Source organism: Blennius ocellaris (genome assembly GCF_963422515.1).
Source record: "Blennius ocellaris genome assembly, chromosome: 16".
NCBI classification, from domain to species: domain Eukaryota; kingdom Metazoa; phylum Chordata; class Actinopteri; order Blenniiformes; family Blenniidae; genus Blennius; species Blennius ocellaris.
The window spans coordinates 8,797,145-8,816,259 of record NC_137665.1 but is presented as its reverse complement, the minus strand read 5'-3'; the positions used below and the strand labels follow the sequence as shown (position 1 = coordinate 8,816,259).

At 38.5% G+C, this 19,115-nt stretch overlaps 1 protein-coding gene across 1 annotated transcript in view; it reads right to left on the bottom strand.

Moving 5' to 3' along the window:
- Positions 1–4,996: 4,996 nt before the first annotated feature.
- grapa (GRB2 related adaptor protein a) overlaps positions 4,997–19,115 on the bottom strand; it is a 31,050-nt gene continuing 16,931 nt past the window's right edge. Inside the window, exons 4-5 of the mRNA XM_080510865.1 lie at positions 17,745–17,913; positions 4,997–5,643 (exon numbers count right to left, since the gene is read on the bottom strand). Coding sequence (XP_080366991.1) covers positions 5,458–5,643; positions 17,745–17,913 — 355 coding nt within the window. The 3' untranslated portion in view covers positions 4,997–5,457. The remainder of the gene's footprint in view (positions 5,644–17,744; positions 17,914–19,115) is intronic.

Genomic DNA, 19,115 nt, shown 5'->3' with positions numbered 1-19,115 from the left:
ACTGTATGTTTGACACCTCTCATGAAGACCTTTGTGACAGACCAAGAGTTTCAATATGCAATCTGCAACTTTGACTAAAGCATTGAGGTGATTAATAAGGCAGTACTTCCTTCCAAGCCCTGTTAAATCATTAGCCGTCAGCTCGGCACACAGATAAAACACCACGTGAAAACCATCAACTTAGTGCGGGGCTGTTTTACCTGTTCTGTCGTGTTTCTTTATCGCCCTCAACCTGACTCCGAGACGTGAAAAATGCAGCATATTACTTAAAACAGGTCAGAACAGGTTTGTAGTTAAAGATTTTTTACAAGGTGGTTACTGTATGTGTAACTTTTTTGTTTGATTGTTGTTGATCTCTCTTTTTTGTGTGTGAAGTAATCACATCATTGTAATAATCCAATCTGACAAAACCATGGTTTGTCCAACAATCCATACTTTAAATATTTCAGCCGGGTTATTTTGGCATAAGTACGAGTGATGAAAGGCTTAAACGTCCTGTTTTTATGAAAACATATTTTGGATCCACCCATGCTCTTCAAGCCTGATCTAGGACAAGCCTGTGACTAGAAAAACAGGTGCAAATATGAGCTTGTGGAAGCTGATCTACACACAAGAAGCACTGAGGATGCCTGACAAACCCTCAAAATAACACATCTTCTGACATGCATTCAGCAGAGACGCTGCTGTTACAGAGAAGAAGGATTTCTACACCTGGCTCTCCATGACTTTTGTTTTTGGATCATTTCCTAGATTCTGTATTTTCTGGGTGTCAAATTCCAATTTATTTGCGCAAAATTTCCATTATTTCCTCGACAAACATATTCAACTCCATATTTTTGTGCTCGAAAAGGACTCATTACTGTATTCAATTTATGGTGAGTGTAAGCAAATGAACAAGGGAGTGATATCATTTTGAGGGCATCGTTCTCATGTAGACAGGGTCTGAAGCATGACAAAGTATATTATGGGAAAAATATTCCTGTGAGCATGTTATATCACCCATGACTCTTGATTTATTTATTCTTTTACTAAGAGATGCACATCTGTAAGTCAAAGGAATAAATCATATTAAAGGGTATACATGTACATCAGAAATCGAGGTGCTCTGATCCAAGTCTACAACTTCCACTATCTGATCAATTAAATTACATTTTGCTGTTTACATGATCACTTATATAATCTGATAAACAGGTAACAGCAAAAAAAAATTAAAAATACATTTTAATATTTTTATAAGGTAATTTGAAATCTGGATGACGTCAACGATTTGATTCGCCCTACTTTGATTTGATGATCAGTATTGATTTCTGTTAATATACAGCCTGGAATATGATCTGTTGTGTAATTATTTGTCATTGAATAGAGGCAAGGCGTCATGGCTGAAAGTTCACACAAGTGTTACTTTGAGGCGAGAGGTATTACAGCCTGCAGCTCACAAAGAACTGTTTATCAATACATGTCAATCTAATTTCGGGATTACTGAATGTGTCTTGATAGATGTTTACAGGGTGAAACAAAAGTTGGTTTTGGTCAATGCATTTTAATGCACTATTGTGCTGCAGGACAACAAAAGTTCAAGCTCCATAAATGAGTCTGAGGCCACTGATTGATATTTTCACTTATTTGATGCAAATTTCCAAATCCTTTTCACATTACAAGCAGCCTTTTGAACTCACATACCAACAACCTGACAGCAGATATTGTTTGCTTTGACACTTGTCGGATTGGATTTGATTTGATTTCCGCTTGGAGCAACTTACAGTCACTTGTTTGACAGCTACACAGCTCCTTTTTTTGAATGAGGGTAAAGTGCATTATGTAAATTAAGGACTAGCAAAGTTCATAAAGTAATCTGGCTACAGCCTCCTATGGATTGTGCAATCTCAGCTATCCTTGATTTTGTTACATGTCATAAACGTGTGTCCAATCACTGTCCCGTTGTACATTATGTCATTTTCATCTGTATTTGTATTGACAGATATGTATTTGTATGAAGTAGCAGCAGGCACAAACATTCCCATCTTTTTTCTGGGAGGGACAAAATCCCACAGCATACCTGTTTTTCTTTTTTTCTTTTTTCTTTCTTTCTTTTTTTTTTTTTAGTTACTGAGTACGGTAAAGGTAAAGGCGGGGCAGTGAAAGACCTTGATTAACCTGCTGATCTTATAATAGCTGATGATACAAAAGCTGCTTTTTCCCCTCATTTCTCCAGCCACTTTTTAATCACGTCCTGTGAAATTATGTGATTTTTGGCCGAGGAACTCAGATCATGTGTTATTGTAGATACTCAAGCTGAAACAACAGTGTCATATGATTAAAAAAAAAGAAAAAGAAAAGAAATTGCAATATGCTTTTTGTTTTTCCACAACTTGAAGATTTTCTTTTTCAGGATTGAATATAATCTTGTGAAGTCATTTAACAAGAAAACCAATTTGCTGCATCCCGGCATTTTTATATATTAAAGCTGCAGACCAGCTGTGTTATTGCTTTAGAAATTATGGCTTGATGTGGCTTTTCATTAGACAGCATTAGCTAAAAGAGCCTGAATTATTTATTGCCTTCACTATGTTTGCCTGTCACAACTGATTCTGTTTCGTGACTTGGAAGGTAAATCCGGTCTGCTGACTCATCAGTCACCCCTGTCATCTTTTACTTATTGACTTAATGGTTAGAAGAATACGACTAACTGTCTGATAACCTTCTGATTTATAGTGTTTGACTGGTATGTGTGCAGATCATTTCCATCTTTACAGTTGTCCAGTCAGACGGATCAGGCATCAGTCAGACGGATTCTGTTTTACTGCTTCGACTTTTGAGGCCTGGGAGTGAAATAGCATTGATGTCACAGCTCACACCCACCTTATGCTTTTTTTTCTCCTTGTTTTTTTTACTCTGCATCATGCTCAGTGTCTAGTCTGGTTCCATTTCAGTTTTCTTTCTGTTTGCCTCTTTAAGTTTTACCACCTCAGTTTTAGTGTGTGACACAAATATGTCATTATGACGGAGACAAAAAAAAACAACAAAAAACAAAACACACAACCGAGCGTTGAGTTCCTGCTGAAAGTGACTCAGCAGGTTCTGAAGAGATCAGAGGAAGAACACAGTCTTACTATTCTTGGTACACCTTTCAGTCTTTTGTTCTTCCTCTTCTGCCCCGATGGATGCCCGAGGTTTATTGAATAACTGCCATTGACAAGCGAGAGGTGACTTTGTCAGGAGGAGTGAGAGAAAGCAAAAACACGACACAAAAGAGAGACAGGCAACAAGACAGAAGCGGTTCAGGGCTGAGAGATGATCTTGTTTCCTGCCTCAGTTGATTGTGCTCGGGTGAAAGAAGCGGTGCTGCATTCGTCACTTTATGATGCGGAATCAGGGACATGGAATGTTTTTATTACACATGTATTAACTAATCCTGCCTTGGAAACACAAATTACACAATCAATGAACTCTCTCTTGGCAGAAGGAATGATGAAATTAATTTACTGTGTGGAGTTGCTTGGATTCAACTGTTTCTAGTATATAGTGTAGTCCTACATCACGTTATTTATAGATACAATTATGTTATTCTCAATATAATGCCTGTTATATTGATGCCTGTTTAATGTTAAATTGAGCAACCACTAAAATACGTTTGAACATTTGAGAGTTTTCAGTTTGTCAAAGTGAGTCAGAAACTATTGTATGTGGATTAATGTTTGTAAAATGTGTCACTATGAAGCTTTGCGTACTTCAGTTTTCTTGAACTTTCAACAATTTAGAGCAGGGGTGTCAAACATAAGACCCATGAGCCAAAACCGACTGTTTTGTCTCACACACTGCAAACATATTCTACAGGTTTCACACAGGAGTTAAACACAACTGGGTTTGACTTGTTTGTCTTTGACACCATTGTTAGTTTGTGGGGAATATGGAAGTTACCATATATGGTCAGTTTCCTGGAAAAGGATTAAATGCAGTTTGAACATGTTAGTCACTATATTGTACTGGGCAGATTCATTTTGTCAATTTAGGCATTTAGTAAAACAGAATTTTACTTAACATGTTTTTTTTGTTTGTTTGTTTGTTTCCCAAAAGTAAACGTGAAGTGTATTGTTTGGTACAGCATGTTCCAGGTTCTTTGATTACTATGGGATTGCAACATTTGTATCCAAGTATGCTATTTTTTTCTTAGACAGCTTATCGTGACACAATTGTATTGAGAATAATGTCCAGTCTCCAGGTTCAAAGAGGTAAATGTATCACTTTATTGAAATGATTTGTCACTACAGGTTAAGGAAGACCGGTCCATGTTCTCAATGTTAATCGCTGTTTTTTTTTTTTTTCTTTCTTCAACATTAGTTGCAACAGAAACCAAACTTTTATACCACGTTTCCATTTTACTTGCAATATATGTATTTCAGGATTACACATGGATAAGAATAAATACATAGAAACAAACTCTTAAGCATCTTACACTTGTCGGCAGAGTATTGTTAAAAGAAAGCGGCATCTGGGCAGTGTTCATCTCAAAGTGCTCTCTCTAATACATTTGTGAACTGTGCTGCTAAACCCCCCCCCAAAAAAAAAGATTTAAAAAAATTTAAAAAACACGGCCGCGCGCACACACACACACGCACATACCAGACAACGCCAACTGATATGATTCCCATCCATCAATCTCTCAGTAGCATTGACATGCATTACGACTGTATATATACCCCCCTTCACACTCAAACACTCTGCTTCTCTCCCACACACACAAACACGAGCCCGGTCTGAGACTAAGAGAGGGGAATCTGCTGTGTCAGTCTGCTCAGAGAGTCTGGCTCAAATGTTCACAACACAATGACTTTCTGTGTGTCCCCGCTCAGCTCACCGGATCATCCTCATGGGAATGCCGACAAAACACTGGAGCAGATCTGTGGCGGAGGAAACTCTGACCTCCTTTCTTCAGCCGGCTGAGGCCCCCCCGCACGTCACCCCCCCCCACCACCACCACCACCAGGTTTGTGCATGTGTTACTTCTATCAAGTCTGCACCAGTGCTGATAAGCTGTAATAAATGATTATGGCTGGCAGCGTGTGTGTGTGTGTATGTGTATGTGTATGTGTGTGCATGTGTGTGTTTCACTGTGTGTAAGTGTGAGAGATGTCCACAGTGTGTAGGTCCTGGTGTGAATGTTAACATGTTTAAAAGGAAGTGCAGTTGTGGGATCAGGTGAAGGAAATCGACGGGCCTTCAGCAGCAGTCCTGGAGAGGCTTCCTCCCGAGAAGGTGACACCACATGGAATTGGGCGGCGCCAGTAAGATAATGAGCAGCTCAGTGGCAGCTCCATCAGTCATTCACCCCAGAAATTAAGTACAGATCAGAGGAAACGTGTTTGTGTGTGTGTGTGTTTGAGGGGTGGGCGGTGTCGAGGCGGTCTCTCTCCGAAAACCCACCAAGGAACGGCTGCGTGTCTACTTAGCCACGTCAGGTCATTGGCATTGATAAATGGGCTGCACATATTCTGGGGGGAAGCAGCCCACACGTCCATGGCAGCGACCCCTCCAGCGTAGCGAGTCAGAGCAGTCAATGAGTTCGATGACGTCCCCGCGCAGGAAGCGTAGCTGCGACGGGTGGTGCGGTGTGAAGTCGAAGAGAGCGTGGGCATGATGGGGACGCTGCGGAGGGGAAGAGAGAGAAAGAGGGAGGAGTTGAGCACAATTCGGTCAAAAAGTTTGAAAACAATAATAACCATGACATCATGGTGCTGAAAAAACTTATTGCAAAACTGCTAGATAACAGTAATGAAACATACACAACAGTCACGTCAGTGTTAGCCCGTGTAGTGCAAACTGGAACCAGGCATTGGGAAATTAGTTTTATACATACTCCACTTTCTATGCTGTTTTATCAAGCTGAGGGTACATCCTGGACACTTCAACAGTTCGTCACAGGGCAGACACAGAGAGACACACATAGTATAACAGCTTAACAGTCATACACACATGTATTTCCAGACATAAAAGCTATTGATACATTTGATCAATTTCTTTCATTTGAATCTTCACAATGATGTAATTGTCATTGGTCGCTTTGAGGGCAACAACATTTGCAATGTCTATACCGGTTACATGTGCATTTATAAATTAGTTTATTAAATCAACATACACGGATTTGCTATTTTCCACCTTGAAATGTATTAAATTGTATATTATTAATTTTGTCTGGATCAGATGTGTTGAAATGACCTTGCTGAAATTGACTCCCAGGCTGAACAGAGTAGGTTTTGAGCCACCAGTCATTTATATCTACATAAGACTCCGCTGTGAGGTTGTATAGTGTCAAACTTGAATGATTCGTGATCCTAAAAGTTGGCCACAAAAGTCAATTCTAATGTGACAAACTTTGTGGTTTTTAATTTTATTTTTTCCTCATGGGTAATGCATACTTATAACAATCAACAGCATGTAGTCACTTCACTATCGAAGAAGGGTGTCTTATTGAGTGACAACAAAAAATAAAAATACAAGAAAGAAGTTAAGGTATGTGTATGTAAATTACATTTCACATTTAAAAAATATTAATACATTCTCAAAAATATTTACGTTAGAACTGCATCAATTTGCCTCCATTGACTCACCCATAAATTACACACAGTTGCATTTGAACTGCAATGTAATTCAGGAATTTAACATCAAGCCTAAAATAAACAGCAATACATGAGATTGATGAGCCAAATCTAATCCAACAGCTTTCTCATGCATGAGAATTCCAGCACTCAGTGAGCTACACTGACTGTACAGCCTGTTGTTGTTTGTATGTGCTGTAAAAGTCTGCTCATACAGTACTCCCCCCCCCAGACACACACACACACACACACACACACACACACACACACACACACACACACACACACACACACACACACACACACACACACACACACACACACACACACACACACACAAATAAAATAAAATAGAGACAGAAAAAAAATCAGGGGCTGCAGATTTATTAATATGTCTGTTCTGTTGCCTTCAAATGGCTGCAGGGGTTTAATCAACTGCATAAAAAGCTTTTTATATAGAGAAAAATGTCTTTGGGCAACAGATGCCATAAGAATAATTTGTTGTTGGTATTACTTTATAGATCAGTGCACAATGCCTCATCCGTGATGCTGCCAAATGAATTTATTATCGTCATGCTGATTTAATTCTGTAAGGGTCACTTTGGTTTTTCTCTCTCACTGAATACTATTTGAATATATTCAGTGCAATACAAACAATTTTTATTGTTCCAGATTCATACTACTACAACAAGGATTTAATATTTAATTGATCTTTTACACTGTCAGAAATTATTAAACAATCCTACTTTTTCTGCAGAAAAGTATGACAGATTATTTAATTTAAAAAACATGGTCCAGCAGGTGGGTTTTAAACCTCGTGCTGTCTCTTTAAAGCGGTTGAACTTGTTGCCATTACGTGAACACTGGAAGAAAACATGAGGAGCTGTATTTGCTCTGAAGTGTTGTTAGAAAATTCAAAATGACAAAGAAACACGTGTTAAGTTCAGTTGTAACTAGTTCAATCTCATCAAAAGGCTTTTTCACTCACGAAGTTTGGTCACATTTTTGTCACCTTTGTTTGTTTTACACAGTGACTTTTTCAGGTTTTTGTCTGTGTGCCCATAGTTTAATGTGAATGAGATCAGGGTAAATACATAAACTCAAACACCAGTTGGAGTTTTGTCTTGGTGAACAGCTTGTGTTTTTCAAGCTGTCTATTTAAAATCAGACAAGACAACTTTTCTCCTCACAAGCGACATCTGTTTTATTCTTTTTTGACAGAGCTAAGCATTTTTACACAGTCAACAACATAACTGTACTCCATGGAGATCATAAGCGAGAAAAGGAAATCAGGTTGAGCACAAAGAGAGGCAGCCGTGAGCCGTGGAGGCGTTGTGAAGACAGTTGCACGTGAACGTCAACCACAAAACAGCAGTGACGCGTTTGTTTCCGAGATGTCTGACTGCGGTCCACGGGAAGGTGAACCGCTTTTAATTCAGTCCTCAGATGCAGCGCCGTCTCCATCTCACGGTGCTTGTCTTTGAATTCACCAAAGCAGTGTTTTGCTTCCCTCCTCATACCCACTGTTCTCTGATCTCTGTTGACTCGTGAAGTAAAAGCAGTTTAAGAGCAGCAGAAGAAAAGCGGCTATTTTAAGAACAGCATCTTGAACCTAACTAACCTCGTAGCTGTCAGATGCACAGAGGGAAGGAGATGTGATACGTGCGTGCGTGCGTGCGTGCGTGCGTGTCCTGGCATACATGTTCCAGTTCTTGACTTTATTCGCAGGGACAGTGCACTTGTCTCACAGTAAGATCCAATATGATGCCAAGCAGACAGAGGGAACGACACACACACTAACCAGACTGCAGGATTAGGACCAAGAGACATGGAACCAATCAGCCTGCAGATCTATAAATCCCCATGCTTTTATATCTCATTGTTTTGATGATCCAGTCTAGACTATTAGTGAGTGTCCGCATATGCAAGCATGTATGTGCAGGCCTCTGTTTTCTCTGTGAGTTTCCATGTTGCTGATGCACATGTACATTTCTTTGCCAAGCTGTGTGGAGCAAAGGTTCGGAGGGAAAAATACAGTCTGTCCATATCAGCTGCGCTCTGTTACTCTGTGATCACCATCATCTCCAGGAGCCACTCCAGCACCAGGGAGAGCACTGACAGTGGAACAAATTACTCCGCAGCGCCAATGGACTGCCGCTTTGCTCTAGATTTGTCTCTGCACTCATGTAGGGAGCACTTAAGGCTAAAAAAAAAAAAAGAGAGAGATATGGCTTGAGTTAGCACTTGAGGAAACATGACAAGGTGTCAAGAAAAGGTCCAAGTTTCACACAAAAAAGGTCTTTGTTGGAAGAGAAAGCTTAGGGACACAGGGAAAGGGGGATATTAGGGATAAGTTGAGAGATGAAATGGGGGGGGGAATCTGCCATGGAGAGATAAGGACATGAAGCTATATGATGAGTTGATGTGAAACAAGTTTGTAAAGACTGTACAATAGGAGGGCACAGCACAAAAAATGATTAATTTACTCATATTAAAGCTGTAGTCAAAATATTGTGTTCCATGTTCATGAAACGAATCCTCATTGTCATGATCTGGAAATAAAAAGGTTTTGTGCTTCAATATTTTCATGTTTACTTTTTCTTGTGGTTCCTGGTATGTTTGTGAAGTTTAGGTTTAGTTGGAGTTAGGGAAAACATACTTTTGGATTAACCAGAAAAAGGACTCAGAACCAGGAGATGTTTAAAGGTTTCTCAAAGATGCCTCATAATATTAATATTTTATAAGTATACTTCCTCTGTATAAGTGGAAAATTCAGTTATTTGACAGTTTATTTGACTGTTATTTTCTGTAATAATGATGATACAATCATTTGAATGAACCTGTTTGGTATATAAAAAAAATCAAAACTCATTGACAAGATAATGACTTGTTTAAGTGTGTTCATAATGTGCCATTTTGCTTATGGTAGACTTGGACAGAAACATTTTTTTTTTTTAATTCATTTCCTGTGTCAAGAAGCCCTTGCTCTGCTTTTCTTTGCAAAGTGCCAGTCAATTTAAATATGTTCTTATAGCTTGCTGAAACAGTAACAAAAAAATTTTAGTTCGATAAAATCTTTAAAATCCCTCCAGATGCTCACAGTAACTCTGAACCAGCTGTGTATGCGGGTCTGTGTAAATGAAGTTTGCCTTGTAAACGTAAAGGGATAAATATCAGTTTTTGTAAGAACTCTGATATGTGTGAACCTGGCCTCAGTCTGTCTGTTCATCTCCATTTACCATCCTTGTCTACATTCTACCAGTATTATTCTTTCGTCATAACTCTCATTATTCATGCCGTGTTCATCTGAACTCCCGGTTGCACCTTCTCTTTGCTTGTGTTTTTTGGGGGGGGGCTTCGCAGCATCTTTGAACCTTTAATTGGACTTGATCTGACTTTGAGTACTCCTTCCACCCCCTTAGAGACACTTATTCCCACCAACATCAGTTTTAGTCCAAACGGTAACATTTTGCTATTATTGGTTTAATAATCTCATGGAACAGATTTAACTAGTTTTTACTTATTGTTAATGTTAATGTTCCTAACTTAAATTTGTATGGATGGAAGTAGGGTGATGATGATAACAGAAGAATTGTGTACTATTATAGTAGCCCAAACTAAAGCAGCACACAGAACAAGTGTATAAAAAAGACAGAGGGAGCAGATATGGAATATATGAGAAACTGGCTTGTTTTCACGTCTGGCACTGAAGTTGTCTTGTTATCTGACCCTCAGGGCAAAGGCTGGGAAGTTATTGTTCCTCCGTTTGCCCACTTTCTAGCCTTTTCTTATTTCTTTTTCCAATTTGTGTTAGCTTTCACAGTTCACCAAAACAAAAACAAAAAAACCCACCCCAAAGTCAATTGCAAACCTGCTTTTTATGTGACTGAATTGTGTGGCACAAATTAATAATAATGTATTTCAAATGCCAATTGAATATGATCCATATCGCATCACTATTACTGCCATGATCAGGTGAAGATAGCCTGGAAGTGAAATAAAGCCTTTATCGAGTGAGAATTTAGGACGGGGTGCAAACACTCAGTGAGAGACGGTGGGCGTAAGAGCTTTGTTGATGCCGAAGGCCAAGATAAAACCCCACAGATACAAACACCAGCCGACTGATTTTATGTAACTTGACAGTCAAAAAGGCAGTTGGGAATTCAGCTAAAATTTGTGTTTCCGTGTGGTTTTAATCTGCAGATCTACCGACAGGGAAACTGAGGCCACGGATGTAGCTTCTGGAAGACCAATATAAACCAGGACCCTCAAAAGGTTGGACTGAGTTTATGTGGCTGTTCTTTGTTCTCTGTCTGCCTACAGACTGAATGTGTGGTTAACACTGCTGATATCTTTTTTTTTTTTTTTTAAACATAACTGGGGGATAAGGCACAAGACAGAAATTAGTAACAATTACAGAACAGAAAACAATGAATGTACAGACAAGCCGGTATGACTAAGCAGCTGTGATCTCATGCGGAAAGACAGACATTTTCTAAGGGTACAAAGAAATAGAGGTAAATACAGCACCTTCAGCACGCGACGCTGACCTTTGGGACATGTTGTGATTCAGACTCAAATTATCTCTCCGGGATATGACAAAGCAACATGGCAACATAGACCACAATAAATCCACATCCAATGTGCTCATGAGAGAGAAACCATCAAATTAGCTTAAACTCTAATATATTAAGAACCACATATATCGAAACATACGGCTGTGTATAAAGTAAATGATGCCACATCTTGACAAATAAGGAAGGAATTCTATGACACGTCATCACAAGACTTCTATCGCAAAGTATTCTCGGTTGGTTGATTCACTAATTCAACTTTACATCATTTCCAGCACAATTCTCAAAAAAACATTTCCATACAATTGTATAGTGTGAGATGTTTCCAGTGTCAAGCTGACACACAACTCTTCTTAGATCTGCACATTGATATAAAACTGCAAGGCGAACTCTGATCACAGGATTCAACCTCAAGGCAGAATAATGCAGAATACAATCCTGTTCAGACATAAATATGCATACTCCTGATGTGATAGCATTAGCTTTCCAACCTGAGGCAATTTACATTATATGATATAAAGCCTGTGTTACTTTATACAGTGTATGGAGACGACTAGAAACTCACATCAAAGAACCAGCTGAAGGTTATCAAGTAATCTCATAAGACCAAGGAATAAAATTAAACATATTTTTTTTAATGTGATAATCTACACTTGTGTTACATGCTCTACACTTTGCTGACTAGTCCTTTATAGACTCACCCACACGAATAAAGGTTGTTTCTGTTGTCATGTTACAGCACAGACAGCCCAGTCAATTTCAAATAAACACATTTTTAACATGAAAACTCATCTATGTATTGTTATTAATGGAGGAGACATAGCCTCAAGATTAGAGCTGAATAAACTAATGAGTAATTGATTGTAGCTACATACAGTAAGCTGTAAACTCAACTTCTTTAGGTAATGGACTACATTTGGTAATGCTTAATTAGGATGTAAAGATCAGAAAAAAGACCAAATGGATGAATGTGGGTAAATTAGCTAAGTCACAGCAGACAATCAACTTTATTATTGAAAAAAGGGTCACAGCTCATAGAATAACTGAATGTGTTTAGAGAAATTGAATAAAGAGAATAAGTAAAGTAGTATGAAAAAGAATGAATGAAAAAGAAAACTGAAATATTTGATTTAGAAAACTGTAACTGTGTTTGTTACTTGAGCTTGCTTTAAATCAAGTCAAACAAGTAGATCCAGTGAAAGGAAGTAAGAAGTATGACCTTTATCTGAATGATTGTTTTGAGGAGATAGAAAGAGCACCTATTGTTATCATGATACTAACAACAGCAAGGTTAGAAGTCCTAACATCACATTTCAGTTTCGGACAAGAGTGTGCACGCAAGGTTCAGGGTGCTTGCATGTGTTTGAAAGTGTTTAATGTCACTGAGGGGATATAATTATAGGTCACTATTAGGAAAATATGTGTTGGTTAGTTTAGGAAAAGATAAAGGTTAGTGTTATACAAGTAAGTGTCACCCCGTAGTTTTAATTAAATCCGCAAGAAATAGATATACGTGAATCCAATGTTCCCATGAGGCATTAAAACATACTGTTTGTGTCAAGGAATTTTGTTTCAACTTTATAATGTTTATATAAAACAAATAGTCGTGAGGTATGAATGCATCTAATAACATTACAATTTCAGTGCACTGGTTCAAAAGTACTTGTATTGACAGTGCACATTTGCATGTCATTTGTTTAATATAAATAAATTCAAATCCCAGAAATACAAATGCTTACAAATCCCTGCTGATATTTTCATGTATTATTTGCTCCTTTTAGAGGGATTGTCACTGTATTTAGGCCAGGTAGTTTATTAGTGTCCTCCGGGACGGCAGTTGTTGTCATCCATTTAACTACCCTCATGAAGCCCCTGAGCTAAATTCATATCTGGCACCTGCTCCAGCTGCACTGGTTTAGTATACCATTCACCTCCCCCAATGCTTTGGAGCAGGCTTGAAAGTGTGCAGGAGGAAGGCAGGTTGCTTCTATAAAAAGTCCCACATTTTTGAGGAGCTGCTCTGAGAAACAAAAGTCTATTTTTGTGTTTCAAAACTGTCACGCTCATTTCAAAATTGCCTGTTCCACTCGGCGAAATACACCTGCACTGAAAACACTCATCACCTAACATCTAAACAATATATGATCAAACTTAATCGGCTATTCCATGACAGTAACACCATCCAAGTGATAAAATAATGCTATTAAAAGATGATTAAAAGCTCAAATCCTACTGCCTTTAAAAGCTCAATCTACTCAGTAATATACATAGAAATCTTTCTCAAAACCACAACTTATTGAAGTAGCATTCGCTCGTCATTAAAATCATTGAGTGTGGATCATCTTGACATGAGCATGAAATTCACACCCTCCTAAATATTCAGCACACTAAACCTTCCTCTAAACTTCTTCACCGATTGATTGTGTACAGATATTCTGTGTTATTGAATCAAACCAAATAAAGGAAGAAAAGAAGGGAAGAAAACACAATGTGCCACCTTGTTTTAGATATTGTCAGGCAAGTGTTTTTCTATGTGTTAGTTCCTCTGTCACTTTAGTTCTAATAACAGCAGTGACTCATTGGCCACTAACCCCACTTCCTATCTAATCATCTGCAAAATATTGCAGAGCAGCAGTGACTGGCTATCTGCAGGCCACCACCTCAGATGTCAGTGCCTCTTTGCTTTGTTTTCTTTATTGCAGGCGGGGTAGTGAGATAATTGTCGAAGGTCCACAGTGCAGGATTAAGATGACTCTATTTGCAGAAATAGTCATATATATTCACAACTTTGATTTTAGTAGTAAGCAGAGTCAATGCGTTGTGTGTCTATCTTTGAATTCAGCATGGCGAGTCACACTTCACGATGTCAAATGTACACTTAAATATATAAATGCAACACTTTAGTCTCAATCTTATCACACGTTTAAAAAGTGGCGTTTTAATGTGGCCAGCCTAAGACACACCTGTGCAATAATCCTGCTGTCTAATCACACATATGGCACACCTGTGAGCTGGATGGATTATCTCAGGAAAGGAGATGTGTCACTCTCACGGACACATCTGTGAACAATATTTGAGAGAAATCGGCCTTTTGTGTACATCGAAAAAGTCTTAGATCTTTGAGTTCAGCTCATTAAAAAAATGGGGGCAAAAAACCAAAGTGCATTGTTTGTGTTCAGTGTAGTGATATTTAGAGGATCTGTGTTCTATGTCTGAAACTCACTGAATTTCTGAACGTTACACTTGTCAGCCAAAACTTGATTTTAAGGCAAAATGAAGCAGGGGAGTCAAAGCAGAGGTCACAAACAGATCCCATCTGCGGAAGTGCTTTGAAAGCAGATGGTAGCATTAAGGACAAAGCACCTGAATATGGTTCCCATCTGTTTTAGAGATGCTTGGGAAAGATGCCAGCTTAATGAGGGTATTCGACACTGTGCAACCGTAAATACAGAAACAGCTCAAGTATCTTGAACAGTCAGACTATCACATCATCACTGAACATGTAGTATATTGGTGGAGAAATCACAGAAAAAGGTGATTACATAGTTTGTCCTGTCACGTTTCATAGATATTTGAGACACATTAAAATGTAATTATCATTCCTGTTTTTATTTACTGGTGTCTCTAATTAAAGAAAAGCTGAAGGGCTATTAATCATACTACACTTGACCATAAACGTCAGATGACATTACAACATCGATGCTATTCTTTTTATCCGATACTTAAGAGCTGAGGGCGAGTCACATACATGAGCGCACATTTCTTCTGAGTAAAATTACCTAAATGTAACCTGTCACATCCTTTTAATCCAAGACGCATAGGGAGCACAAAATGAGATCCAGATAAACCTAAGTGCAACATGCTCACGTCAATTACTTATTCCTTCTGGGATATGTATTAAAGTCTGTATGAACCATTTTCTTAAATAAAAAAAAAATAATTCGAGCTGACAAATATGTACTTATGTTATTACAGCTTGCATTTGGGAATGAAGGACTAGTTTGAGAACCTGCTGAAAAATTCATGATGGACAAATTAATGTTATCATGATGACCTCCTTTTTACCTAATGTGATTGCTCATCCATGTACAGGTAATTTATACTAATATATATTGCAAAATAGCAACTACTGTGCTTTGTTGTAGCACCAATGTTATTCGAATGTCAATTTGTTTGAATGATGGATAAACATTTGAGATGAAACATCTATACAATTTACATACCTCAGCATTATACATATTGTTCACAAAATCCCACAGAGCGAGGGGACCAGCAAACACCTCTCCACCATAATAATGAACATTTCATTTTCTCTGTTGTGTTGTTTCTGTTGATTGGTATTGGTCCATATAAGGTCAATTGTTTTTTTTTTTAAATAAGCTGGAAAAAAATAAGAATTACTTGAGGCTTTGTGTTTTTGTTTTTTGTTGTTGTTTTTCTTTTTAATGTACAAAGCAAACTTCCCTTATAGGATCTTTATTATTTGTCGGACATACAGAACATACACAAACGTCTTACATAATCACAGAAACAAATACTACTCTATATGCAAGACTCGCTCAAAACAATGCCTTGTGAAGTGACGGGCCTGTTTGGATGTAATTAAACAGCCTCACGTGGCCGATGACTCACGCAGATCCAATCTAAGTGTATTTTCCCATGTTCATCTGTGTGTTGAACCAGTGTCGGGCCACACAAGAATATGATGTGATACATATTAGCATCCAGTTGATGTTACAGTGACGTAAACATGCTGTCACGCCAGAATCGCTGTGGATCAAATCCCTCCCCGGCAACCTGCGTCGGCCCGCGGGCGCGGCTCCACTGCCACTCCCAGGAATAGTTATCATGCAATGTGATCGGGCCTGCATAATGACAGTAACAACAGCTTTTCCCATGGTGATGCCATCATTGGAACGTCCTGTCATTTTTCTTTTAGATCTCAGACTGATACTGTTGTTATACTGATGACAAGGTTGGGGTTTTTTTTTACCCCCAGTATGTTGTTATAAGTCTACACATATATGACAATGCATAGCCATAATTTCATTCTATAGTATTTGACTGATGAAAATGTTACTTAATCTCAGCCGAGGTAAATTATTGCCTTCAAAATTCTGGTTTCTTTGCCAGTGGGATGCTCAGTCTTTCTGACTCGGCGTGTTGGATGACGGGTTTGGTTCTGCTCCAAACTGTCAACAGGCCTGTGATCTTTTATTACAAGCTGCACCTCTACGTCAAACCCTGCTGCTGCAATCGCAGCTACAGACATTTCTCCACCATATGGAGCTCTTTCCTTAGCTGTCAGCTCCAGTCAAAAAAAACAACAACAAAAAACTGGTGATGCATTGCAGTTACAGCAAAATAGAAGATTAAACACTTGAATAGCTGGATATAATTATCCTGACATACTGACTTGACAACAGACAGATGATTCCCACTGCTTTATACTTTGATACTGAGCAACTTGTATCGCTGATGTATGATGAGTGAAGGAGCGGGATGGCGGAAAGTGGTACAAATGAATGGGTTCCAAATGAAGTACAAAAGTGATTTACAGTGAATATATCAAATATGAGCAGCATATTAAGAGAGAACACCACAGCTATAAGTAAAAAAAAGGAAAGATTCTTCCAATAGTGAAAAACAGCTTAAAAAATGTTTAAATGATTATTGATATACATAAAACCTGAAAGTCTGACTCTGTTACAATAAAAGTATCTGTTATTTGTGGTTTATAAAAAATATACGTCGATTCAAATTCATTTTTATCATTGCCGTTTTATTTTTCAATTTGATGCTGTTCTTTTGTCAACTATAAGAAGGTAAATTGAGTCAATAACAGCTACTTTGGGATCAATAAAACAACAGGTAGACTCAGATGAATCCTTGTGAAACAGCAAGTCTTTTCATCCATCGTCTGCAGTGACGGTTGAGAACTTCTGAGAAATCTAACCTTTTTATTTGACCTTTTAAAAACGGGAAATTACAGTGTAAATGACACCTTATGCCAATGAGTCATCAACACAAATGTTATTCAACCTGTTCTAAAAATCCACAACTGCAACTTCAACAAGTGTGATTCAGCTGTATTGAACCTCAAAACACTCCACACCCCTTTTCAGTCCAGGAAGGAAGCCTTTTCTTTGATCTTACCATTTTTTTTTAGCAACCCCTAACACGTGGCACCACTTTCCTCTTCAGAACAGATATGGGCTGGGCAGGAATTTACAGGAAAGGAGGGCTGAACTGTACAACACAATAAACAGTAAGATTTTTTTTTTAATTCAGCCAGAGACAAACCATTTATGGCATGATAGAGTGGAGCTTTAACTTTAAGTTTCACTCTGCAAAAGTTGGCAGCCCTGCTTTAACTAGATTATAAAATATATTTATTTATGGTTGGGATTGATTTTATCAGCACTGACAAACCATACTAAATATACAAAAAATTGCATACGCATACATTTCCTTACATTTGTGCAATAATTTCCGAGATTTTTAACACGTTTTCGTCAAAAATATTGCTCCCTGTGTGACTGAAGTAGGAATTTGACAACAGGAGTTGCAGACTCACCCTGGCAAAGTGCTCGGGGTCCCTCAGGAAGACCGTCCTCTCCTTAGCGATACTGTTGCTGTGGTAAAACTCCACCAGCTCGTTCAGAGAGGAGAAGGCCTCGTCCCATACGTAGTACTGGCTACAGCGATCCTGCAGCACTTTGAAGTGCTGAACGTGGTCCCCATAACTGCAAAACACAGAGAAAATCTCATCAATGTTGATTTGTCGAGCAGAGCAATAAATAATTGTTTAAAATGGGGTGATGATCGGCACATATCAGCACATCTTCAAGCATCTCTTTTTTTTACTAACATGTATGTATAAGGTTTATTTTAGATTTCTCGTTATTTGGTTCAATCTCTGTTTTCTGAATGTTGAAGCCTGACTATGATGGCTTAAAATGGAACATTAAAGAATATTTTTTTTTGCATACAGTATATTTCCACCAGCATTGGGCTGAAAGCAACGGTCTTGGCCTTCAGTCTGCAAAGCCTCCCTCCTCACTACACAGCTGTCAGCTGTTGGAGCTGGCGCGCTTTCAGTGAAGTCCTGTTGTGTCCTCCCAAAACAACAACAACAAAAAAAGAAATAGAATGACCCTTATTCTATGTGAAGTTTGATTCCTATCCATTATGACTGGATGAAGCCAAAACAGGTAATAAAATAACACTAAAACAGAAGAAATATGATGAGAGTATGCCAGAAAGTTCATATGGTCACTAGATTTAGAAAGCAAATCCCACACTGGAGCACAATCTAAATCAGTATGATGAGTTCAGACTGGAGGCAATTACCAGTGCAATCTTTTTGTTATTGTGCGTGTAATTTCTTGGAACTAAAAGAGCAGACAGTGACATTTCCATGGGCTTGCACTGTGGGGTCTTCGGGGTTTGTGTGCAAAGCAGAAAAAACGACATTGCGCTCATTTAAATGACATTTGTAAAAATCACATCACACAGTGTAACACCCTTGAAAATTAAGTGTTAAATTGGCTGTCGTGAATGATAGTAAAATAAGGCCGATGGCATAGCCGAGAATAGCCTGGGTGCCGGAGAGCAGGCCTTGTTGTGATTAAAGGAGTTTGGCTGGGATTCTTTGGCAGTCGTACCTGCTCTCCTGTCCTGCTCTGTGGTTGTTGCTAAGTAACTTGCCAGCTTATCTTTAGATATCTGGACATCTCACCATGATTACGCCGTTATATAACTGCCTCTAATATGCGGCAGAAATCAGTACAATGCCCCCGTATTTCTAAACACTTCACAGTGTAGGTGTGTGTGTGTGTGTGTGTAACGTTTATGTTAATTATTGTTAAAATGTCATGGGCGTATACAATGAGTCATAATGTTGTCTTTCCAATTTTTGGGGGGTACAAATCACAATTGGTGTGGA